The sequence below is a fragment of the Crinia signifera genome, chromosome 1, assembly GCF_055691185.1.
Source record: "Crinia signifera chromosome 1, ASM5569118v1, whole genome shotgun sequence".
Lineage (NCBI taxonomy): Eukaryota > Metazoa > Chordata > Amphibia > Anura > Myobatrachidae > Crinia > Crinia signifera.
The window spans coordinates 187820223-187847821 of record NC_139217.1 but is presented as its reverse complement, the minus strand read 5'-3'; the positions used below and the strand labels follow the sequence as shown (position 1 = coordinate 187847821).

The 27599-nt window shown below is 44.2% G+C and overlaps 1 protein-coding gene across 2 annotated transcripts in view; it reads right to left on the bottom strand.

Annotated features, from left to right (window-relative positions):
* The window catches only part of LOC146065466 (alcohol dehydrogenase 1-like), a 72454-nt gene extending 50622 nt beyond the window's left edge, over positions 1-21832 (bottom strand). The window contains exon 1 of one of the 2 annotated variants that reach the window (XR_014472333.1): positions 21672-21832. Coding sequence is in view for 1 of the 2 variants with exons in the window: in XM_083179046.1 (XP_083035172.1) it covers positions 21672-21689 (18 nt within the window). In the remaining variant the exon portion in view is untranslated. The remainder of the gene's footprint in view (positions 1-21671) is intronic. The other variant, XM_083179046.1, reaches the window with a different exon arrangement.
* Between the last annotated feature and the right edge of the window lie 5767 nt (positions 21833-27599).

The following is a 27599-nucleotide window of genomic DNA, read 5'->3' as shown; positions in this document are numbered from 1 at the left end:
ACTTCGTCAGGAGAGTATATTTACAAGTGCCAAAGAGGATATATTTATAGTGCAGTCAATCTATCAATCATACCATGTATGGAACTTCCGGGTTCCGTATTTAATCTCTAATGCGCATGCGCGAGATTTTCTCCCAATTCACGTCCGTGTACTCACGGCGAACGTATGTCCGTGTTGCGCTTGCGCTGAGTTTACGTATTGGCTAAGTGCCTTCCGTGACTGGAGTCACAGAGGTTACTGCGCCTGCGCGAGAGCTTCCTCCTCTCGCGTGAAAGATGTCATAGATCTCCAGCTTTCACCTGATTACACAGGAGACAGCATTCGGCTAATGCCGCAGATATGTCTAACTAGATTTCGCCAATGCGCATGTCCAAACATTTAGGTATGGACAACAAAGACGGTTATTACCGCAGGCTTTTTCATTATAGCATACGGGACAATGCAATCCATACAATAAAAATAATAAAAGATGCCTAGAATTATGATTGATAAATTACACCGCACTATTTACATTTTATGCATATCAATATATAAAACATCAAATATAAAATAAAATTATACATACTACAATAAATTACAAAAAATATATAAAATTAATATATATATAGAAGTATATGAATCTCATGGGAAATACAGTTATATAGACTATTAGTAAGAAATGAAATAAAAATATATAGGTAAATTAATTTCATTGGTTAAATTTATCATAGTTTAGACCATAAACTCATATTAGCAAAAATTAGCAAAAATTACAGATACTAATTTACTCACAATGTTTCAGAGCCTAATATTAAAAAGGGGCGCCAAACACTTAGAAGGTTTACACTTAATTTTTTGGGGCAGATATCTTTGTATAGTATTAGAAAAAAATAGTGGCTTAGGTTTAGTCAGAAGATGAATTTTTTCGAATTTTTTCAGCAGCAATAGGAACAATGTATGGCGACACATAACATGCAATAGATAAAACTAGATAAAAATAGATAAGGTGCCATTATTTAGAGAGGGGGGATTACTCACTACAGAAATGATGTCATTTCAAAAGCCTTGTTTAACCCATGTGGAACCATGGTGTTTAGAGTAAAAATCCAAAACATCTCTCTCTGTGAGAGCAATTTTTACATGATCACCCCCTCTCGGACCCAATGTAACATGATTAATGGCTTTAAAGTGCAAATGTGCCGGATTGCAGTTATGTGTTTTCATAAAATGTCTAGGAACTGAATGGTTTTCTACTTTGTTCTTTATAGCCCTAACATGTTCCTGAATTCTTATTTTCAAGTTTCTTTTAGTTTTTCCGATGTATTTAAGCTTACAGGAACATTCTAGTTGGTAAATGACCCAGGTTGTCATACAGTTCATGAGATGTTTAATCTGAAAGGTTCTTGTGTCATCATAATTCCTGAACTCATGACTTACAGGCCTTACATAAAAGGCTGGGAGCAATTTGGTCCTTTATACTTTTTGCTTTTCTAAAAGCAATCATAGGTTTGTCTGGGATCTGTTTTTAGGATTTCCCAATGCTTATAGATAATATTTCTTATGAGATGTTCCTTCTCATTATACTGTGTTACAAAAATACAATTATTTTGATCATTTGGTTTAGGATTTTTGTATTGGAGAAGGGTTTCCCGGTCTACTTGTTTCACTTTAGCTGTAGCCTCTTGCAATAATTTCTCTGGGTAACCCCTGTCTTTAAATCTATCAGTGTAAGTTGTTAATTGATTATCAAATTCAGCTACAGAACTACAGTTTCTCCGTATCCTGGAGAACTGAGAAAACGGGATATTTGTTTTCCATTTGTTAGCATGACCACTTTTATAATGTACGTAGCTATTTGTATCTACTGTTTTAATGTAATTACTGGTTACCACTTCTTTATTCGAGCTGCTTAGGACCAGATCCAAATATTAAATTTCATTTTTATTTAAGTTAGATGTGAAAGAGAGATTGTATTCGTTGGTCTCAAGATACTTCATAAATTTTATGAAAGTGTCCTCTGAGCCATCCCATATAATAATAATAATAATAATAATAATAATAATAATAATAATAATAATATCGTCAATATATCTGTAATAGACGATTTTATTAGACGTAAAATCATGTTCTCCATAGATGTATTTCTGCTCCCAGCTCCCCATATGGAGGTTTGCGAAGCTGGGAGCGAAAACCGTACCCATTGCGGTTCCGACCGCTTGTAGATAAAATGTATCCAGGAATTTAAAATAGTTTTTACTTAAAATAAATCCGGTAAGTGTACAGATAAAATCTTTTAAATCATGGGTCATTGTCGGATCATTGTCTAAAAATTCACGGCAACTTTCTATCCCCTTTTCGTGTGGGATTGACGTATACAAAGATTGTACATCAATCGTTGCCCATTTAAAACTCTCCTTCCATTCAACCTCTTTCATAATTTGTAATATCCTTGTTGTGTCCTTTATATATGATTTTAGATTTTTTACATATTTATTTAAAAATACCTCTACATATTCTGAACATCCAGATATATATCTTGCAGAAATGGACCGGCACTCCCAGCTTGATTACAGGTTACTAGCAGGTGCCCTCACAACTTCAAGGTAAGCAGAGTGTACAGGAACAAAGATGTGGCATTCAGGACTCTCAATTTCAAAAACGACAGTACAGTGTCATAATGTCAACGTTTCAGTGCTCCTTTATTGGCACTATCGTCAGGACCTCCTGCACCAGTGTTTAAAAAGGTTCAGTGACAATCCTTAGAATTCATCATATGTGCGTACCAATTTTAGCGAAAAATCTCATGTGTAGTAGTGTCTTTCACTTGTAGGTTCTCTTTCCCTCTTTCTCAAGTCCCATCAGCCATGTACAACAGGGCATTCCAGCATGGGAAAATCACGTGATTACTTACAAGCCCTAGAGTGCAGTCGGTGGCATGGATATGTATACTACCTGCGGGTAGTGGAGCTGCACTGGGCGACAGCATTGATTGTATGCTGCAGGGAGTGCCGGTTATCGTTTGGATATAATATATATATATATATATATATATATATATATATATATATATATATATATATATATATATATATATATATATATATATATATATAACCTGTGACAGCTGCCCCTTTAATACTAATTCAGGTGCTGTGTTTGGGATTGTCTCACCTTTAAAAGCCATAAGTTACTTGGCAGTTGAGCATTAACCCAGGAAAAAAACACATGTTCATTTTAGCTATGATGTGTAAGCAGGTGCCAGGTTCCTAAGAAAATCAGTTGTTAGTGAAGGACTTGCAGTGAAATGTGGTCCCTTGGCGATGGGCTGCAAGCTTAAATGCATTGATCAATTCATTAACTAAAACCCCATTATTTATTTATTGATTATTTGAATGTGAAGGTGAGTTAGTTTGTTGTAGTGAGTGCTGAGCCCCATGTGTTTGTGTGTATATATATATATATATATATATAGTCCTGGAAGGGCAGCACACTCGCTTACTTGATCAGTGTAATGGTACCGGTGCCTGGACCAAGGGTGGTTCAGGAGGAACCCCACATATATATTCCACGAGAGGGAGCGGCACTCGGTCAGTGAAAACACGATACACAGGATTCTGCAACGTTTCGATGTTTTATTTTACATCGTCTTCAGGCAACAAGTCAAACAATACAGACAAAATCTCACCTTATATCCCCCCTCATGTGCACAGCAAAAAGACACCCGCCATCCGGATCAGAGAACGGCACCTGGACGCCACTTAATGACGTCATAACGGCCCGACTCAACACCATAGCAACGGGTGTATACAATACATTTAAAATCACAATTAAAAACAAAGCAGAGGAACCCGCATGTATATATAAATTCATGGTATAGAACAAGTACTTCTGTAAACCGGAATAGAAGCCGTACTAGTAACATATTAAACATGTACATAACGAACGAACAGCTTAGAAGAAATATAATTATAAGAACAGACAGAGCCCCATCTGTTCATTCAGGCCGCGCGGTGCTAGCGTGCCTAATTCATAAATCCATTTGGTTTCTCTTTTTAATAGCTGTTCTGATCTATTACCACCTCTCAATGATGGCGGGACGTGATCAATGAGCATATACCTCAGTGTCGCCAGCCCATGACCCGCCGCTAAGAAATGACGGGACACCGGCTGATCGCCCACTCCAGATGCGATAGCATTCTTTATCGCATTGCGGTGTGTAGCCATCCTCTCTTTAATGGTTCTGTCGGTTTTCCCTACGTAACTTAATCCGCAGGGACAAGTAATAATATAGACCACGTACCTAGTGGAACAGGTAATACGATGTTTAATAAAGATTTGTTTACCACTGTGAGGATGTCTAAAACTGCTGCCTGCCACCATCGCCCTGCAGGTTAAGCAGTTTAAACATTTAAAACAACCAGGTTTGAGTGTCAGAAATGAAGAAACGGGTTTGTTATCATTCATGCCTGCAATGTCGGTACGCATTACAATATCTCTTATATTGCGTCCGCGTGTGTAGCTAGGCATGATTTTAGTGTCCTGTAAATTAAGGATGGGATCCGTTCGTACTATGGGCCAGAGTTTTTTACAGGTATTGGTAATCATGGTGCTATGATTATTAAAGTGGTTAATCCACGGCATTCTATTCCTTTGATGATCTTTAGAGGATGGGGACAAAAGTTTGGATCGGGGGATTGCCAGAGCTCTTTTTTTGGCAGTATCTAAATCAGAGATCCGGTAACCTCTTGCCAAAAACTTGATTATCATAGCATCAATTTGAGTAATGGCCATTTCAGGATCACTGCAAATTCTGCAGGCACGGATGAACTGCGAGAAGGGGAGTCCCACCTTAGAAGCATGGGGGTGAAAACTCTCAGCATGCAGGGTTGTGTTTCGATCAGAAGGTTTTTGATATAAATTAGTGGAGATCTGGTTATTGTGTAAGGACACCTCAACGTCCAAAAAATTAACAGTATCATGATTGATGGTGTGGGTGAATTTAATCGGACAATCAGTGCTGTTATGAGAACGGATAGTAGTTTCAAGTTCACTTTGAGTCCCTAACCAAATGAGGAACACGTCGTCTATATATCTGACATAGAACTTGATCCTGTCAGATATATAGGGGTCAGAAAAAAACACATCTCGTTCACATTCAAGCATGTAAGCATTGGCATACGAAGAAGCCACCGGGGACCCCATCGCTACGCCCGACACTTGAAGGTAAAATACCCCATCAAAAAGAAAGTAATTAGAGGTTAAAAGCATCTCCAACAAATCACCTATAAGATGGACCGAAGGACCCTGATACAGTGGATGCCCAGTGATCAATTTTAACACAGCCTTTACACCTTCTCCATTCGGGATCACGGTGTACAGGCTTGTGATGTCCAAACTACATAACAAGCTGTCAGACGGTATGTCCTTGACAGATAAAAGTTTGTTAAGGAAAGCGGTGGTATCCTTAAGATGCCGCTCCTGTCCCACTATGCAAGGTTGCAGTAATGCATCAATATATGCCGACACTTTATGAAACAGAGACCCCCGGGCAGAGATGATAGGGCGACCCGGGGGTGCTGTCATGTTCTTATGCACCTTGGGCAGGGTGTACATGAGGGGAACCACTGGGTGTGAGGGTAGAAGCGCATCACACACATTTTGAGTGATTTCACCCCCAGATACAGCCCTGTCCAGTCGGTCAGACAGCATTTTTTTAAACCTTACAGTCGGGTCTCCAGACAATTTTAAGTAAACATTTTTATCATCCAGCTGCCTGAGGATTTCAGACTTATAAGCGATCATCCCGTCTACCAATGGCCCCTTTAGGGGTTCGTACCCGGTTTCAAAACCGGCCAAAAGACGTCACTACACCCGCCGAGGGGGGCAAAGCCAGAGGGCGTGGAAGAGGCAGCAAACCTCCACAGTCCAAGAAGAAATAGTCATCAATCTTTCTTCACGCATATTAACGGCTACTGAGAGATCTGCTCTAAGTCATGGATTGTCTTTTGTGCCAACCAACAGGTTCAATGGCTTTGATTGGGAGGTTGAAAAATATAGACTGAACCGACAACTGAGACTCCATGAACACTTTCGTGGCAAAAATCGTGAGCAAAAGACTTTAGTTGATAAACCTATTGATTGTACTAATCTGATCCCCCCACAGGTTTCTAAATTATTACCTAAGTCTTCGTTTGAGCCTTTCACTAATAATGCGTCTATTAAATCATTCAGCAGAATGCTGGATTCTGAGGTTGCCAATTCCCTACCCTCTGATACTTGTGCCAATAAACGCAATAATTTGTCTGCAGCAGAATTTAAGTCTTTGAGTGATATTGCTGGTTATAATGATATCGTTGTTCGCCCCGCAGATAAAGGCGGGGCAATTGTTGTTCAAGATTTAATCGCTTATAAGTCTGAAATCCTCAGGCAGCTGGATGATAAAAATGTTTACTTAAAATTGTCTGGAGACCCGACTGTAAGGTTTAAAAAAATGCTGTCTGACCGACTGGACAGGGCTGTATCTGGGGGTGAAATCACTCAAAATGTGTGTGATGCGCTTCTACCCTCACACCCAGTGGTTCCCCTCATGTACACCCTGCCCAAGGTGCATAAGAACATGACAGCACCCCCGGGTCACCCTATCATCTCTGCCCGGGGGTCTCTGTTTCATAAAGTGTCGGCATATATTGATGCATTACTGCAACCTTGCATAGTGGGACAGGAGCGGCATCTTAAGGATACCACCGCTTTCCTTAACAAACTTTTATCTGTCAAGGACATACCGTCTGACAGCTTGTTATGTAGTTTGGACATCACAAGCCTGTACACCGTGATCCCGAATGGAGAAGGTGTAAAGGCTGTGTTAAAATTGATCACTGGGCATCCACTGTATCAGGGTCCTTCGGTCCATCTTATAGGTGATTTGTTGGAGATGCTTTTAACCTCTAATTACTTTCTTTTTGATGGGGTATTTTACCTTCAAGTGTCGGGCGTAGCGATGGGGTCCCCGGTGGCCCCTTCGTATGCCAATGCTTACATGCTTGAATGTGAACGAGATGTGTTTTTTTCTGACCCCTATATATCTGACAGGATCAAGTTCTATGTCAGATATATAGACGACGTGTTCCTCATTTGGTTAGGGACTCAAAGTGAACTTGAAACTACTATCCGTTCTCATAACAGCACTGATTGTCCGATTAAATTCACCCACACCATCAATCATGATACTGTTAATTTTTTGGACGTTGAGGTGTCCTTACACAATAACCAGATCTCCACTAATTTATATCAAAAACCTTCTGATCGAAACACAACCCTGCTTGCTGAGAGTTTTCACCCCCATGCTTCTAAGGTGGGACTCCCCTTCTCGCAGTTCATCCGTGCCTGCAGAATTTGCAGTGATCCTGAAATGGCCATTACTCAAATTGATGCTATGATAATCAAGTTTTTGGCAAGAGGTTACCGGATCTCTGATTTAGATACTGCCAAAAAAAGAGCTCTGGCAATCCCCCGATCCAAACTTTTGTCCCCATCCTCTAAAGATCATCAAAGGAATAGAATGCCGTGGATTAACCACTTTAATAACCATAGCACCATGATTAACAATACCTGTAAAAAACTCTGGCCCATAGTACGAACGGATCCCATCCTTAATTTACAGGACACTAAAATCATGCCTAGCTACACACGCGAACGCAATATAAGAGATATTGTAATGCGTACCGACATTGCAGGCATGAATGATAACAAACCCGTTTCTTCATTTCTGACACTCAAACCTGGTTGTTTTAAATGTTTAAACTGCTTAACCTGCAGGGCGATGGTGGCAGGCAGCAGTTTTAGACATCCTCACAGTGGTAAACAAATCTTTATTAAACATCGTATTACCTGTTCCACTAGGTACGTGGTCTATATTATTACTTGTCCCTGCGGATTAAGTTACGTAGGGAAAACCGACAGAACCATTAAAGAGAGGATGGCTACACACCGCAATGCGATAAAGAATGCTATTGCATCTGGAGTGGGCGATCAGCCGGTGTCCCGTCATTTCTTAGCGGCGGGTCATGGGCTGGCGACACTGAGGTATATGCTCATTGATCACGTCCCGCCATCATTGAGAGGTGGTAATAGATCAGAACAGCTATTAAAAAGAGAAACCAAATGGATTTATGAATTAGGCACGCTAGCACCACGCGGCCTGAATGAACAGATGGGGCTCCGTCTGTTATTATAATTATATTTCTTCTAAGCTGTTCGTTCGTTATGTACATGTTTAATATGTTACTAGTACGGCTTCTATTCCGGTTTACAGAAGTACTTGTTCTATACCATGAATTTATATATACATGCGGGTTCCTCTGCTTTGTTTTTAATTGTGTTTTTAAATGTATTGTATACACCCGTTGCTATGGTGTTGAGTCGGGCCGTTATGACGTCATTAAGTGGCGTCCAGGTGCCGTTCTCTGATCCAGATGGCGGGTGTCTTTTTGCTGTGCACATGAGGGGGGATATAAGGTGAGATTTTGTCTGTATTGTTTGACTTGTTGCCTGAAGACGATGTAAAATAAAACATCGAAACGTTGCAGAATCCTGTGTATCGTGTTTTCACTGACCGAGTGCCGCTCCCTCTCGTGGAATATATATATATATATATATATATATATATATATATATATATATATATATATATATATATATATATATATATGTGTGGTGCACTGTGCACTACAACCTTCAAAAATACTGTTTAATAGGTCATAGTACTGTACTTTCAATCATAATACTATTTAGTGTTCTATAATATCGTGCCTTATAAAGTGAAAAAATTATTAACAACAGTCCAAGATAATACAAGGCACCAAAAGGCATCAGTTTAACACCCAAAAAGACCCCTATCAGGCTTGATTGTGTTTACGATGTGCAGACGAGGAGCAGTGGGCATTTCGCACAGCACTGAGATTGACTTGTTCTGCGAGTGTGTATCTGTTTTTGTCAGTTTAATACCCAATAAGACCCCTATCTGGCTTGATCGTGTTTAGGACCAGCCGAGGAGCAGTGGGCGATTTGTGCACTGAGTTGTGCTACGAGGTTCCAACAGAATGAAAGTAACTGTTCTTATCAAAAAATAGTGCATCATTCATATATAATAATTATTTATAACGAAAAGTAATCCATATGTTAAACTAGTTGTTCAGCTTTGTGATTATTAACTTGTCTCTGAATACATTGCCTAATGGGTGGAGGGGAGGGGGGTAATTAGGTGTCAGATGGAAAATAGTTCCCCCACCTTTCTAGGACCACTTTTACCCCTGGGTTGGAGATGTATACCTATTCATTATGGAAACCGGGAGCTTCCCTCCTAACATGGACGGATACAGAGAGGGGTAAGACCCCCCCCCCCCCCCCTAAGCTCATCCCATCTCATGCTGGCCGCTTGTCCTATCAGTCAGATTTACGTACTGCTGCTGGAAGCTGTGCGAGAAGACAGCCAGGCAGAGGCATGACGCTGTGCAGGCTGCTTGTGTCGGAGGCAGCCTCTCACATTTCAGGGAAGCAGCTCAGGTATGAAACTTCTTATCTGCCAGCTCCGGCACCCATTGTCTCCCTCCTGCCTTGTAAGGTGTGATTTTTGCTTGTGTACATTCAGCACTTGACCCACAGAGGAGTCATTTTTCTGCCACTGTTGAGTGCACACAGACAGGAGGGAGGAGGGGGAGTGGGGGGGGGGGGGGAAGCTATAGAGCTCTTTCCCTTAATCAAAATTATCATTTCCCCAAACACAGAAGAAAGATACAGAGGATACAGTGGCTAAGTAGTGGCATTATCACCCTAGGCTGCCTTCTGTATTAGCTGATGGATACATTGTCCCTTTCCAGGTGACTGCTGTCCCTAATCTCAGTACCCATTCCATGCTGTTACTCATAACATACATGTTTGTGCATACAAGTACATTACAGCATATACACTGTGTACATACCCCCTAGTATCCCCCCTCCCCTTCCAATGTATACCTAACAGACAAAATTAGCGACAGCCGGGGTGATTTACGAGTAACGCGGCACAAGAAGGGGAGGAGTCAGGACTGGAAAGGGGGGGGGGTCAGGACTGGGAAGGAGTGTAAAATGTAACTAAACAGTCCCCCCTAGAAGAAAGGTCTAGATCCGCCCCTGCTTCCTAATCGTACGTGTCAGTTTAACACCCAATAAGACCCCTATCTGGCTTGATCGTGTTTGTGATGTGTAGCCGAGGAGCAGTGGGCTGGTCATGCAGCATTGACTTGTTCTGCGAGTGTATATCTGTTTTTGTCAGTTTAATTCCCAATAAGACCCCTGTCTTGCTTTATCGTTTTTATGACCAGCCAAGGAGCAGTGGGCGAATCGTGCAGCACTGAGTTGTGCTACGAGGTTCCAACATAACTGCATTAGCTTTCTGATTTAAAACAAGTTAGGCGAGACTTACAACCTGACTTACAAGCAAAGTTTAATACCCAATTAGCCCCCTATCTGGCTTGATCATGTTTACGATGTCCAGCCAAGGAGCAGTGGGCGATTCGTGCAGCAATGCAATAGCTGCACTGCAGAGCTCCAAAGGAATGGAACCTACTGACCAGACATAACACCCGCCCCCCCCCCTTCCTTATATCCCCTCTAGTATATGGGGTGTGCCAGTGAATCTGCATATGAGGGATCTATTTGTAAGTTGGACAGAGGTTGCTGAAGGACTATGCTAAGCCACACAAGTGGCTCATCGAGGAATGTCACTGCAGCAGCAGACAGAATGGCAGTTTTCAAAAAGTAGGCCTCAAAAAGCACATAATGGCAAAAAGAGGTGCAAGATGGAATTGTCCCTGGGCCCACCCACGCACCCTTAGCTTGTAAAAAAAAAAATGACATACACATTGCACACTTGAACACAAACCAGTCATTTCAGCCAGAGGGACTGCCAAACCTGTGACTGAAATGACTGGTTCTTTGGGCCCCACAATAATAGAAGCAATGCTCAAAATTGCACATCATATAAGAAGAAGAATCTCAAGAAAAAGAAGGAGGTGCTAGGTGGAATTGTCCCTGGGCCTGCCTACCCACCCTTTGTAAATTGGTTGTAAATAGGACATTTTGCACTTGACAAACCAGTCATTTCAGACAGAGGGACTGCCAAACCTGTGACTGAAATGACTGGTTCGTTTAGGCCCCCACAATAAGGTACAGACTGACTGATGTCATTATTCGCCATCCTAATCTTCACTCTCATCAGTGTGTACATCCTTGGAGTCATCATCATCATCACACAATATCAGTTCATCACTGCTGGAATCCTCCATGAGTGATGTCTGTCTTTTGCGATGGAATTGGTGGGAAAGGTCTTCCTTGTGAAATTTGTAGTTCATTTTTCTGAACATAATTTTTTCAACATTTTGAGGAAGTAGCCTCCAATGACGATCACTCACAAGGTTCCCAGCAGTGCTGAACACTCTCTCCAAGTACAAACCGGAGGGTAAGCAGCTTAAGTAATATAAAGCCTGCCTGTACAAGGGCCTCCATATTGCCTTTTTTCTTTCCAGTATGTGAAAGGACTCTCTGACATGCCTACAATGACACTGTCCTGAAAATGGTCCTCCACTAATCTCTGCATGGTGACCGTATCTGATGGAGTAGGCACGCTAGAGGTGTCACTGATACTGGGTACTTCACTTAGACCCGACCAGATGTCCAAAAAGAGGTGTTTTTGTGGACTGCTTTTCACCCCCACTAGATGTTTTTGGAAAATGCAGTTTTTTTTACTGGCAGATTCTTGCGAAATTGAATGAGGGGACGTCACTTAAGCTGCCAACTTGCTCACGAGGAGCTCTTTGCATGTCGTAGATCTGTTTCAGTTGGAAAGAAAGATAGGACTTGAACCTCGGATCAAGCGCAGTTGCCAAAATGTAGTGTTCCGCTCTCAACATATTGGCAACCCATGTATCCTATTGAAGACAAAAATGGACTTGATCTACAAGTCCAGCATATTTTGCACATGGGCTTTGTTTGATCTCCTCCTTCAATTTTGAAAGTTGAATCTCCAAAAGCCTAATTAAGGGAACCACCTGGCTCAAACGAGCAGTCTTGCCACTCACATCAAAGGGTTTCAGCACCTTGCACAGCACAGAAATGAGTTTCCAATGTGCTGGGCTAAGGTACATCCCCCCTCCTTTCCCAAAGTAATGGCTTGTTGTATAGCTGTGAATGGCTTTTTGCTTTTCTTCCATCCGCTGAAGCATATACAGGGTGGAGTTCCTCCTTGTTGGCACCTCTTGCTTCAGCTGATGGAAGGGCAGATTAAATTCCTCTTGCAGCTGCTGCAATTTCCTGCACGCTTTTGATCAATAACGGAAATTTTACATGTAACCCACAGCATCTTTTGCAAGCCATTGTCGTTCCTTAAAAATGTCTGAACCACTAAGTTGATCATGTGAGCAAAACAGGGGATGTGTTCGAATTCACCTAGCTGTAATGCTTTCACGATATTACTGACATTATCTGAAATTATAAATCCTGGGGAGAGTCCAAGTGGGGTAAGCCATGTTGCTATGACATCTCTCAGTTTTTTCAAGAGGTTCTCAGCAGTATGCCTCTTAGTAAAGCCAGGGATACATAGAGTAGCCTGCCTAGTATAAATAAGCTGGCGATGCTCGCTAGATCCTACTTCTGCTGCTGCTGGAGGGGATTCAACCACCCAGTAGGCTGTCACAGTCAAGTAATCCTTGGTCTGTCCACTGCCGCTTCTCCACATATCCGTGGTTAAGTGGACACTGGCTCCAATCCCACTTTTCAGGCCATGGATTACTTTAGACTTTAAGTCCTGGAACAGCTCAGGAATGGCTTTCCGGATGAAATGGAACCGAGATGGAATCTGGTACCGGGGACACGCAGCCTCCATTAATTGTGTGAAACCCACAGAATTGATGGCAGCTATTGGACGCACATCCAATACTATCATGGCAGTCATGGCTTCAGTGATCCACTGTGCCACTGGTTGAGAACTGACATACTAGTTTTTCCTTGCCAAACACTGCTGAACAGTCAGTTGTTTTTTCAAAGTAGTATAATGGGTTTTCTTGGGACACTTCTGGGTTGAAGAACTACCCCAAGTAGCAGCAGTAGTAACAGAAGGCCTTTCGATCAAGGATTCTTATGCAGAATCATGGAAAGGGGAGGATTCTTCTAGCACAACAGTAGCATCAGAAGAACCATCCCTGGTCATTGCTAAGGATACTGAAGTTGAGGGTGAGGGTGTTGGTAGTGGAGATCGCAAGTGGTGGGGTCCACTAAAGAGAAGGGACACATTTGATGCTGGACTTCTTGTTGATGTTAATTTTTCAGCACCAATTTTGGAAACATCCCTATACTTCCCATGAGCTCGCTGCAGATGACATAATAGGGTAGATGATCCGAGATGCTTAATGTCCTTACCTTGACTAATTGTTTCCACAAAGGCTACAGATGGCTTGGCAAATGTTTTCTGAATTAGTGTGAAAATAATTCCACACATAAGACGTGCATTTGTTGGTCCTATGACCAGGCATGACAATGGCAGTCTTATCATGCCCAACAGATGGTTCCACGTGTGCCTCACTTACACACACACACAACATCCTCATCCTCAATATCCAATTCCTCAGTAGTGCCATCGTCTGCTACACAATTCAACCCCTCATCCTCTTGCTGTAACTCAACGGGAGTGGAAGGCGGCTTATCTGAAAGATTAGGCTCACATGTAGCACTCAAGGACACACTTGGACTCCCCTCAGTGCTTTGTGACAATTCTGTTCCTAGACGCACAGTTTGTTTTGATGACTTAGTGGTTTGGCCTGTTTTCTCACTTAGGAAAGTGGAATGACAAGGTCTTCTTTGTCAGATGCACGAGATGCCTCACTGGCAGCTGCAGATTCCCAAGTCTGACTCAGAAATAGAGGGCAAGCCCGGAGTCTTTCAGCTACAGGAGGAACAAACTTTCTTTTTATTTTGTTTTTTTTTGTTTAGAAACTTTTATGGGTAACTCTCCTTGCCCAGTTTGAGGATGAGCATCAGTGACGGCGTTAGTAGTAGTAAGACAAAAAAACGGATATCTCAGCGCTATTCTATTACAATTTCAGCCCAGGGTGACACAAACAGAGCCTTTACCTTCTAATCGCATACAAATCCAAGGAAATAGTGACACCCACTGGCGAACAGTTATATATCATGTAACAAACTTAAACCATATTATTTGCTTGACACATGCAGTCTTTGTGGACCTAATGATTTTTTAGGGACTATCTGAAAAAAGTCCAAACATAAAAAAAACACAGATGGTGCAATACTATGCAAGAATGGAAAAAAGTTTTTTTTTATATGTTCCACTCACAAGCATCAGAGATTAATGCACATATCACAGATCTTTCTCAACTGGATTTTGGTCCTCTTTGACTCCTATAATAAGCTTGATAAAAGTAGATATAGTGCACATAACATGTTTTTGTAAAAACAGATACATTTATTCACTTCACTCACATAAACATAGAATTAAAAAGAAAATCACCCATCTGGGTTAGGAACACATCGGTGCACACAGGTCCCGTTTACTTCACAATCAAGGAGAGTTCTGGTTCCAAATCCCAAGAGTCCGGTCGATGGTGGCAGCAGGCTTAAGTGCGCTTTCGGGCATAAGATAGCCCTTCATCAGAAGCGTGTCCGTCACTATCGAGCGGGGCCTTCATATACCCCGTACAATTAGACATCACAGCTGTTCCGGCTGCTTGATCTCCGGCTGGTAGTGACGTTCCTCAAAGCTGCCTGCGTTCCAACAGCGTGTCATCCGTATTTCCGCTGTTTGGAGCGCATATTGTCCGTGTTTGGAACACACATCCATTTTGAGGGGATCCATTGCATTGTCCGTTCCCTTCTTTAAATACCAAGTGGATTCTTTTAACCCATAGGATTAAATAGTGAGTTTGAAATAAAGTGGATCCTCTGAATATTCCTTTAAGAAATTAGGTATTCTTCCTCTTATTAAATATGTATTTTTCCTCCTTAGAACTATTTTTTTTATAAATATATTTTTTTATAAATGTATTTTTATAAATGTGTTTTATTTGTCATAATCCTAATAGAGTATCTGTAAATATTCTCTTTTTTTGGTACCCAATTGATGAATATTTATCATTGAGCACTTGGTATTCAAAGAATGGAAATGACAATGCAATGGATCCCCTCAAAATGGATGTGTGTTCCAAACACGGACAATATGCGTTCCAAACAGCGGAAATACGGATGACACGCTTTTGGAACGCAGGACAGCTTTGAGGAACGTCACTTCCGGCGAGAGATCAAGCAGCCAGAACAGCTGTGATGTCTAATTGTACGGGGTATATGAAGGCCCCGCTCGATAGTGACGGACACGCTTCTGATGAAGGGATATCTTATGCCCAAAAGCGCACTTAAGCCTGCTGCCACCACCGACCGGACCCTTGGTATTTGGAACCAGAACTCTCCTTGATTGTGAAGTAAACGGGACCTGTGTGCACCGATGTGTTCCTAACCCGGATTGGCGATATGCTTTTTAATTCTATTTTTTTATGTGAGTGCAGTGAATAAATGTATCTATTTAAAAAAAAAAAAAACATTATTTGCACTATATCTACTTTTATCAAGCTTATTATACTGTAGGATTCAAAGAGGACCAAAATCCAGTTGAGAAAGATCTATGATACAGTACAGTATGCGCATTATTCTCTGATGCTTGTGAGTGGAACATACAAATAAAAACTTTTTCCATTCTTGTATAGTATTGCACCATGTGTGTTTTTAATGTTTGGAATTTTTTCAGATAGTCCCTAAAAAATCATTAGGTCCACAAAGATCACTTGTGTCAAGTAAATACTATGGTGTAAGTTTGTTACATGTTATATAACTGTTTGCCAGTGGGTGTCACTGTTTCCTTGGATTTATGGGCCTTATTCTAGTTCACTCTTTCTGACAAAATCCTTCTTAGATGGACAAAACCATGTGCATCGCAGGGGGGCAGATGTAAAATGTGCAGAGAGAATTAGATTTGGGTGAGTTATTTTGTTTCTGTGCAGGGTAAATACTGGCTGCTTTATTTTTACACTGCAATATAGATCTCACTTTGAAATAAAACCCCACCCAAATCTTTCTCTCTACACAAGTTACATCTGCCCCCCTGCAGTGCACATGGTTTTGTCCATCTAAGAAGGATTTTGTCAGAAAGAGTGAACTAGAATAAGGCCCTATAGGCGTTAGTAGTAGTACCATATTCGTCACCATGAATGAAGGAAGCATCTGGTGTGGAAGTATTTGTTCCAAACGGTTTGTTCTTCAGTTTTAAATTAAATTTAAATAAGAGCAAAATATTTTGTTTTTGAGGACAGAGCTTGTAAAATGCTGTGTGAAGGCCGAACAATCACACACCCACCTTCTGACAGTATATACTATGGGTGCAGTACACACAAATAATGAATAAAGATGAGAAAATTTGATTAGGATTTTTTTAATGTAATTTGTTTTTAATGCGCAGCTTGTATAACGCTGCGTGGACGCAGAACAATCACACACGGAACTTGTGGTGTATACTATTGGGGAGCAAAAAAATAAAAGAACAGCAAAATTTATTTTTATACTGTATTTTTTTATGGATGGGTCTTGGATAACACGGCATAGATCGTGGAGGCAGACCTATCACACACAGAACTTGTTCTGCTTCTGACAGTAGTATATATTATGTATGGTGTATTGGATTGCAGTGCAGCACACCACAGTGACCATACACCACAATGGAAAAAAAAGAGAACAATGAAAAGCTGACTGACAGCCTGCCTGTGTACCCCACTGACAACCTGCCTAACACACGACCAGTACAATTAGTAATTACTACAATAAGTATATTATATAACCCAGCACACAAACCCCTCTGCAGTCTGCACAGCACAAACCCCTCTGCTGAGCCTGCATTGCACAGTTACAAATCCCTCTGCACTGCACAAACCCCTCTGCACTGCACAAACCCCTCTAGTCTGCACTGCACAACACCCCCCTGCACTGCACAACACACCTCTGAGTATGCACAGCACAAACCCCTCTGCAGTCTGCACAACACCCCTATGTCTGCACTATGCACTGCACCCCTCTGCACAACACCCTTCTGAAAACTTGATGATTGATGTGACAAGTGATTGATGGTTCAAGTTCATCACCCCAGACTCCTGCATGCAGCACAACTAGACCCACTGGGTACAAGCAGAGCTGTGAGCAGCTGGAAGCGTGAGTGTGAAATGGCGCTGAGTTCCCTGGATGCCAAGCTTTTATAGACTCGTCATCTTGCGAGAATCCGATGCCAGATTCCCGCTTTCGCCCACACTCAGGTTTACCAAAACAAAGCTCAACGTCTTGCAAGAATCCGACGCCACATTCGGGTTTCCGAACAAAGCCGGAAACTCGTGAGCGCGGCTCACGGCCATCAGGCAGGGGATGTTCGGAGCGGTTCGGATCCGGACTGCTCATCTCTAATTTCTATGAGTAATAATGCTTTGTAAAGCCAAATGATTTTTAGTGTTATACTGCCACCATATGATCAAAAGTAATAACACACCCAGTGTGAAAAAATTCATTAAATGAGAATATACAACTCACATTGTTCAGGGGTCCAGGTTTCAACTGGGACCCCTGTAGATCTTGCCAGAGTATGTACCTTAAATGGGAAGGACCAGATAGTGTAATATTGTTTAAATAGTTTTTTTTTTATGTAACACAGAAGTAATGGACCCGTACATTTAGACAAAATGAAAAAGCTTATCTGACGTGTGTATCACAGACTGCGTGTCAGGGCTCGGGTCTCTGGTGTTCCCGGCTGTGGCAGTAGTGGGCAAGTGGTGCTGGGAACTGGAACACGGGAGGCTTAAGGTATGGACAGTTCATATGAAGTAACACTGGCACTGCGGGCACAGCTAGGTGGGGGGAGTTTACGAGACTCTGGTCAGAGGCGCGGAGTCTAACACCATCGACTGTTTTCACCAGGGACCCCCAAAAGGAGGTTTGGACTCCGCTGCATTCGGTGGCTAGGTCGCGGCCCTCTGACCTGAGTTCCCCACAATGAACTGGCCAGTCACAAGAGATGGATAGAGACTAGTGGTAGTGAGCTTGGAACTTGAAACTTGGATCTTGGATCTGTGCTGGCCTGAGAGACCGGAGAGATGACAGTGGCTTAGGAGCCGGTGGGTAGTCAACGGCCTGGAAGCCGACACAGAGGGTTGACGGCCTGGGAGTCAACATGGTACTGTAGACAGCCTGGGAGCCAGAGGGAAGTCGATGACCTGGGAGCCGGATGGGTCTTGATGACTTGGGAGTCGGCAGGAGCTTGCTGATGACCTGAGAGTCGACATGGGAGTTGATAGCCTGGGAGCCGACACAGCTGTTGACAACCTGGGAGCCGACACGGGAGTTGACTGCTTGAGAACCGACACTGGGAATAGAGGAACTACAGAGTTGACACCTGTGTCGCAGATGGTATGGCCCTTTAAGGGCAGTAGCAAACTCTGCTGAGGAATGCTAATGTGCTCTATCCTCTTCCCTTGGAAGCTGAAGATGGTAGACAGCGAGGAAGGTAACCTGGCAGGTGAGGATAGCCAGGGATCTTTAATATCAGCAGCAGATTGCACAGGATTTTGCACAGGGTAACCACAGGGACTCTGAACAGGAACCTGGAGCCTTGGAATGCTGAGTACTTGATATACACAGGAATCAGACAAGTTGTTCAAGGCAGGGAAAATGGGCCAGAGGCCTCAGCTATATCCCCCCTGCTGGCCTGTGATTGTCTGCAAGCCACAGCAGTAATTAAGTCCAGGAAGTACCTATGCACACCTTTGGTCACATGGTTCAGTGCACAGGTCAGAGCATCAAGGTCACAGGGAAATCATTGGACAACAGAGTCATGTGATTGCAGGTGTCATGGTGGCGCCCATTTGGCATGGGCCTGGGACCAGCGTGGGACACTGGAAAGAGTTTTGGGTAATGCCACCCAGATCCTGACATGAAGAGTACCAGGGGACGGCACAGGACAGCGAACCCGGCGATTGTGCAGCAAATCCTAAACAGGATTCGCTGCACAGCGCAATATTACTCATTGAATACCTGCCTCTGTGTTTACGCTCGGAAATTCTATAATTTACTTGCGGCAGCAGAGTGCTGCAGGTTTTTCCGCATGTAGATGATTTAGTCTACTAAATGTGATATATCTATGACCGCTTTATCTGTGCACTGGACTGTAACTCTGGCGTTTGGGCCATTTTATTGTAGAATTTGTGTACTGTTGCAGTTTTCACCCAATCTCTTCCCAACTTTTTCACATGGGAATCACTGCAGAACATGGGTGGGATGGTGAGACTGTCAAGCCAGAAGCAGGACTGTTTGGGAGGTACAGTGGCGTAACTACTGTAAGGCAGCCCCAGTTGCCTCTTGGGGGAGCAGGCCACAGTGGGGTCTGTGTGAGCGCCGGAATCTGCTTGAAGCAGTGACTTGCTGCTGCCTGTCACTGTCAACTGGCACCGTAGGCGAGTCAGCCGCAGCGCGGGTGCAGCCATGGCAGTGATGACAAATCCCTCCACTGATTCAATTGACTGTACACAGAGCCGGCTATTGGCTACTGTGTACAAGATGGGTGGGCGGATGGGCGTGCTAGAGCAGCCTGGGATGCATCGGAGCCAAGGGAAGCAGCAGTGTCTGCTGGTCTATCTTCCTCTATCCTGCTTCAGCTTCTCCGTTATGCGTGTGACGTCATTGGGGAAACACGCTGGAGAGGAGTCCGGGGGGGGGGCACAATTTTTTTGGCAGGGGGGAGCAAAATTTATAGTTACGCCACTGGGGAGGTACTTTATGCTATAATGTCATATTTATTGAATTTGGCATTGACATTGTATTTAGTAGTTGAAACACTTCTACATAATAAGTATTACAGTATAAAAAATAAGATACATTATGGGAAATGCTTCTAATACCCCCAAAAAATGTTTTATTATGCAGCTAGTCAATTGCATACCTCCCAACATGACCCTCTCCAGGAGGGACACAATGCTCTGTTCCTGGACTTCCCTGGTAATGTATGATTGCCATCACCTGTGATGAAACACCTTTCTTATCAATGAACTAGCTCACCACAGGTTATGGTAATGATACACTGATACCCCTTTCACACAGAAAATGAAATTCCTGGGAATTTCTTTAAAAACATGGGTCCTTTTTCTGTGTGAAAGGGATATTAAACTCTGGGTCTCCAACCCTGCAAAATACCACTGATGTCTGAAAGCGGTATAAGAAAGAAGTCCAGGAGCAGAGCATTGTGTCCCTCCTGGAGTAGGTCATGTTGGGAGGTATGCAATCACAAATAACAGGAAAATTGGTACTTATGTAGTATCTGGGCTGCCGATTTCTAAATCGGGTCGGATCGGGAGATCGCATCGCATCGCATCGCATGCGACCATACCGTCCCCTCGCGGGGCTCGGTGGCTCGCTACGCTCGCCACAGGTTTATATCCAACTCCATGCCCACTTGGATAGTAGGGGTATGAAAAGGACCCATTTTTCCATAGGAATCATTTTAACATTGATTCCTATGGAAAAATCGGGTCATCGCATCCGATATCGGATGCGATGCGATGCGATGCGATATCGCATCGCATCGCATCTGATTGTATGCCTTAACTTAAGGCATACAATCAAAAAATCGGCAGCCCAGATACTACATAAGTACCGGAAAATTTTACAGACAAATCTTTGAAACCTGAGTCTGTCCAAGAAAACGAAAAGGATAAAACACAATTTCCTTATATACCTTCATAAAGCACATTTCACACAAAGTATTGCATTTATAACATATTTTGTCACTTATACAGATCTGATTGCAGTACAAATTTGTTCTCAATATGGGCAAAACTAGGTGCCCTCAGTAGCGTAACTACAGAAATTGCACACACACACACACACACCCCCCATCCCCGCTGGGAATTGCCCAAACCGCCTCTATAACTGGGACACGCAGATCTACTTATCTGCGGTCCCATCGCTCCTCCTCGCTCGGCTCCTGCTGCTATTATAAAAAATCTCCTACACAAAATGTCCGCCACCTTACAGCAGACCATTTTTATAATAGCAGCAGGAGCCGAGTGAGGAGCAGCGCCGGGATCGCAGAGAAGTAGATCTGCGTGTCCCGGTTACAGAGGCAGTTGCAGCCGCCCACACCTTACTCAGTGCCTCCCCACTGCCGCAGGGTCTGCGTGGCTATTGTTACGCCACTGTGTGCACTGCAGGTGAGGCAGATGTAACATGTGCAGAGAGAGTTAAATTTGGATGGGGTGTGTTGAAACTGAAATCTAAATTGCAGTGTAAAAATAATGCAGCCAGTATTTACCCTGCACAGAAACAAAATAACTCACACAAAGCTAACTCTCTCTATACATGTTACATCTCCCCCACATGCAGTGCACATGGTTTTGCCCATTTTGAGAACAAATTTGTATTGCAATCAAATCTGAATAAGTGCCATTTTGTGTATTTGCTTTGGATTTATATGTGCTGTACACATTAACTCCTTTTAGAAACATCCAGCATAATGGTTATCTGAGAATGTTTGAGGTGTTTAAATCATGCTGCACTATAACAATGACTTACTGTTCCTGTAGTATCCATTAGTACAATATTATTTCCTTGTTTGCAGCAGACAGGCTCAGCCAGTGTGATGTGTAATACAGCATACAGTGTTCCGCTCTCTAACACGCCCCACAGTCACATGCTGCTAGAGCAAGCAGCTGATGCCAATGTTCTGTGCTGAGCTCGGTGCGTTCTGCAAGAACATGGAAAAGCATGTGCAGTATCAGTGGTGCACACAGGGAGGTTTCTAAGTACCCAAACCCCCCCCCCAGGAGTCTAAGGCTAGACCAGTGGTAGCCAACCCTAGCCTACGAGAGCTACCAACAGTTCACATTTTCTAGACAACCTAGCTGCTGCACAGCTGCACTCATTAATTACTGATACATTTTAAAAGATCCACAGATGGAGCTAATTAGCTCACTTGTGATTCTGTGAGGAGACCTGCAAAACATGCACTGTTGGTAGCTCTCGAGGACTAGGGTTGGCTACCCCAGCTCTAGACTGAAAGCTGAGGGTCCCCTCTTTCCATGGGTACAAGAATTTAAAAAATTGGCCCTGGGGAACCAGAGATATCTGACTTCAAAGCAGTGGTCCCCATCCAAACCTCTTAATTGCTCTTCCCAGTCAAATATTTCAGGTTCTGTCTGAATTAGAGGTTTTCTGATTATATTCCAAAAGCTGGGACTCTTCCCCTTTGATGAACACTAGTAGTTTGGGTACTTGTTTCCTATCTGGGCGCCCGTCGCGGGCATCGCGGGTACATTTATGTCTGGCCGCGACGCGACCGACGCGATGCCCGCGATTTCCCATTGAAACCCATGTTAAACATGGAAATCGTGTCGGTCGCGTCGCGGCCGGCCATAAATGTACCCGCGATGCCCGCGACGCGATGCTCCCGATTTCCCATAGGAATCAATGTTAAAAGGCCCGATGGCCACGATTTTACTGTTAAATGCCTCAATGGACCCGATTTGCCCATAGGAATCAATGTTAAATGGGCCACAGAGCCCAAATAGCCCCAATTAACCCTCAAATGTCCCCCCCAATTTTTGACGCCACCCCACGATCGACGCCAACCCGAAGCGTGGCGAGCGCAGCGAGCCCGCGAGGGGCGGCGGTACGCGTCCTCCGACCTTTTCATGCCCTACTATCCACTAGGGCGTGGTGTGAGAATATAATAGTGTGGCGAGCGCAGCGAGCCACCGAGCCCGAAGCGTGGCGAGCGCAGCGAGCCCCGCGAGGGGACGCGGATACCTTCACAGTTATCCGCGTCCCCTCGCGGGGCTCGCTGCGCTCGCCACGCTTCGGGCTCGGTGGCTCGCTGCGCTCGCCACACTATTATATTCTCACACCACGCCCTAGTGGATAGTAGGGCATGAAAAGGTCGGAGGACGCGTACCGCCGCCCCTCGCGGGCTCGCTGCGCTCGCCACGCTTCGGGTTGGCGTCGATCGTGGGGTGGCGTCAAAAATTGGGGGGGACATTTGAGGGTTAATTTGGCCTATTTGGCCCCAAATCGGGTCCATTGAGGCATTTAACAGTAAAATCGCGGTCAATCAGGATTTTTAACATTGTTCCCTATGGGAAAATCGCGGTCATCGCGGTAATCGCGGGCATCGCGGCCATCCCAATTTACCCGCGATGCCCGCGATTACCGCGATGACCGCGATTTTTACCCCCGATGACCGCGATTATGATCGTGGGCGCCCAGATAGGAAACAAGTACCGTAGTTTGTCTCTACTGTTCCCAGAACCAGAGATATCAGCCTTCCAGCAGCTGGTTACTGGTCCAGCTCCACACACCTGGTATGTAGTTTTATATGCTCGTTGGCAGATTGCTCTGCCTCCTGAATTCTGATCCCCTCGTCCCTAGACTCCCTAGTACTATTTGGTAGGTGGGATTCTCTAGTTAAAAGCTAAGAAATCTAATTCCGGGAACTGGAGATATCTGTCAAGCAAGCTGTCCTCCCACCAGAAAATTATGAATAATAGGCCCACTCCACTATACACCTCTCCTCTGCTTATTACACATCCTCTACCACCCTGGAAGTTATGTATCAGTTCCCCTTCATTCAGCCCAATGGCCCCTTCTCCCACCATCTATGCAGTAAAGGGGTTATTAGTGGAAATTACTGATCCAGGCCCTACATGCTGAGTGGTTGATATAATACCGTGTCCACTTAGTGATTGCACCCCCTTGTCTTCCTAAATGACTGTCAATTGATTTTTATCTGTTACAATAGTGTGCGCAACTTTCTAGCATTGTCCAGTGGGTGACGAGGGCACACGGGTTCACCGCTGACCGTGTTTCCCTTCCCCCACCCTACCTACGTTCAGACAGGTATTGGTGATTATTCACCCAGCAGGTCTGTAGAGCAGGGACAGTGTACACTCGCCGGCAGACCGAAGGCGTTACCCCGCTGGTGCCAGGACATTTGTCAGCATCAAGGGTGCGCTGTAATCCGGATCTGTCGGGGGTGGCAGGGCTAGTACCTCCATTATTACTGTTTTGGGACGCACAGTCTAACTTGTGTTTTATTGCTGAAAGACCGCAAGCGTTAACCCCTCTGATGCCATACCACGATTTGTGCATCATGAGTACGCTGTAACTCGGATCTTTTTGGGTTCATTTGAAACCAGCCTTTTTCTAGAGAGTCAGCATGCTAGTATTCAGAGATTTAATAAAGTGATTATACTACCACATAAGCTGATTCTCCATAAGGCAGTATTATACACTATTATTTAGCACACAACAATCACTGTGCGTAACCAAAGTGAACCTAGCTTCATAAGATTGCCACATCCCCCCTTGAAATTTGGATTTAACATCCCATTGCTAGTGTTGGAGTACCTGAGATATCAGAGGATTAGAACTCAATACTCAAACTATCAGGTCACTCGGATATAACACTACCATATGGGTGGATGTATACTACAAATCAGCTAGGTCTGCAATTAATTCACTATATAGTAAGACGCACCATTGTAACAGATATTAGAGATAAAAGGATTAATTTGACATCGGGGTCTCACTACGTGAGGAATCTTATCCTCATTTTTAAAATTCTTTCTTGTTACTTGTCTATCTTGTATGTTTTGGTTGTATATGTCGCTTTTTAAGCATATAAATAAATAAAAGTTATATTTTATATATCTAAAAAAAAAAACTCTTTTAGGTGCACCGCAAAAAACGACAAGCTTCTTTCCTCCTTTTCTTGTGTACTTAAACCTTCTTGTCAAATGGTAGCACACCCCGCCATTATCACTAATTAAAGTGTAATTAATACTTGGGGCCTTACTCCATAATCAATACCTAGTGCGACTAGCACATCTTTGTCTCTTGTTGATATAATACCCCCTACCACCAAGGGACATCAAAGCTTCCGCTCATAGCACCCCCCACCCCTACCACTGGAGGATCGGTAGGGGCCCCAATACATTGCTATGCCCAGGGGTCTACACTACTGTTATGTATGTGTGTGTGTGTATATATATATATATATATATATATAGAGAGAGAGAGAGAGAGAGAGAGAGAGAGAGAGAGAGAGAGAGAGAAAAGTTCCAGGGAGACAGGCACCCTCCTTCAACTGTATTCAGCTACCATAGTGCTGCAAGCCTAGTATGATAAATAGCAGTGTTCAAGAGGCGAGCACCCACGGATTTTTCAAATGAAATAAATCACTCCATACAGAAATGCTAGTTCTGTATGGAGTGATTTATTTCATTTGAAAAATCCGTGGGTGTTCGCCTCTTGGACACTGCTATATATATATATATATATGTATATATTTTTATTATTATTAATATACATTTGGTCTATCTATAATACTTTAACTGACCTGGCATATACTGGGTCACCTAAGTGTCCATCTCCGTGCTTTGCTCCGCCCCTCTCTGGAAACCCCCTTCTGAAAATCCTGTGTTTGCCCCTGAGTATGTTTTTATGCATACAACCCAGTGTATATAGTGTTCCATGCTATAGCTTCCTACTTCCTAGATGCAGTGGCGTAGCTTCAGGGGTCGCAGCGGTCGCAGATGCGACCGGGCCCCTGAGCCAGGGGGCCCAACCCCCGCCACTGACCTGGAATAGGGATGCGAACGCCGCTGCAGCCAATCACAGCTCAGATACGGCCAACGTGTCCCGTCCCCAGCCGCAGGCAGCCAATAGTAAGGGGAGGGAGCCCTTGCCGCGTGACGTCAGCGCGACGCACGCGGGCTCCAACCTCCCCCTCCCTCTCCCACCGCGCCATCACACAGCAGCACGTGTAGTAGGCTGTGCCAGCAGCAGGAGTCAGAACTGAAGCCCTATATCGGGATTCGGAAAGACTACTACAGTGAGTTCATTCTGCAGATTCTGCAGACGTTTGTTTAGGATTTGGGGGGATGAACCTTAAGCTCGGGACGCAGCCCGGCAGCTGTTTGCAGGTTAATGGTGGGGAGGTGTAGCTGTGATTTAACAGGGGGCGGTACAGCTGCTTTGGACAGGGCTAATTAAATGCCAACAGCTGCCCAAGACGTTGACTTATAGATAGTATTAAATATAATTAAACTGTGCAATATCCACAATGCAGGATTCATCATTCTTCACTGTTCTCAGGGTTACATCTTGGCCAAAATGTCCAATTTTGGAAGTGTCTCTGCGGTCAGAAGCTTTTTTTTCTATATAAGGATTCAACTCTATGATCAGGTTTTGGCCAGCAAAAACAAACAAATAGCCAATCAGTGGCATAGCTTCAGGGGTCGCAGATGCGACCGGGCCCCTGAGCCAGGGGGCCCAACCCCCGCCACTGACCTGGAAGAGGGATGCGAATGCACCCTTTCCCAGTGCTGCTTTGAGGGCCCGCGTGCGTCGCGCTGACGTCACGCGGCAAGGGCTCCCCTTCCTATTGGCTGCCTGCGGCTGGGGACGGGACACGGTGGCCGTATCTGAGCTGTGATTGGCTGCAGCGGTTCCGGAGCCGCTGCAGCCAATCACAGCTCAGATACGGCCACCGTGTCCCGTCCCCAGCCGCGGGCAGCCAATAGGAAGGGGAGCCCTTGCCGCGTGACGTCAGCGCGACGCACGCGGGCTCCAACCTCCCTCTCCCACCGCTTCCGCGCCATCACACAGCACGTGTAGGCTGTTCCAGGACTCAGGAGCAGGACCGCCTGGCGCCCTATATCGGACAGACTACAGTGAGTCCAGTCTGTCAGGCTTTTGAGATTATGGGGAAAATTGCTAAAACTGCTGGGATGTGTAGTTCCACTGTTACAGTGGAACTACACATCCCAGCATGCCCTGTCACAGTTTTAGAAATCCATTATCTAAAATCTGTGGCAGGGCATGCTGGGACGTGTAGTTCCACAACAGCACTGACTCCAGTCCTGTCAGGCTTTTGAGATTATGTGACAAATTGCTAAAACTGCTGGGATGTGTAGTTCCACTGTTACAGTGGAACTACACGTCCCAGCATGCCCTGTCACAGTTTTAGAAATCCATTATCTAAAATCTGTGGCAGGGCATGCTGGGACGTGTAGTTCCACAACAGCACTGACTCCAGTCCTGTCAGGCTTTTGAGATTATGTGACAAATTGCTAAAACTGCTGGGATGTGTAGTTCCACTGTTACAGTGGAACTACACGTCCCAGCATGCCCTGTCACAGTTTTAGAAATCCATTATCTAAAATCTGTGGCAGGGCATGCTGGGACGTGTAGTTCCACAACAGCACTGACTCCAGTCCTGTCAGGCTTGTCAGCATTTATTTACTTGGGGTGCCTGCCTGGTGTCTGGCCATGCACTGACAAAGGCTCATGGGAGGTCATAAAAGGTTAAGTAAACCCAGTGAACATTGCTTGCCTTATTTTGTGGCCACGTCCCTTCCGCATTAAGCCATTTCCTATATTTTTGGCTTGAGCACCCACCAGCACCTATGCCGCCCGGCCCACTCCCTGCTCTGCGTGGCTGAG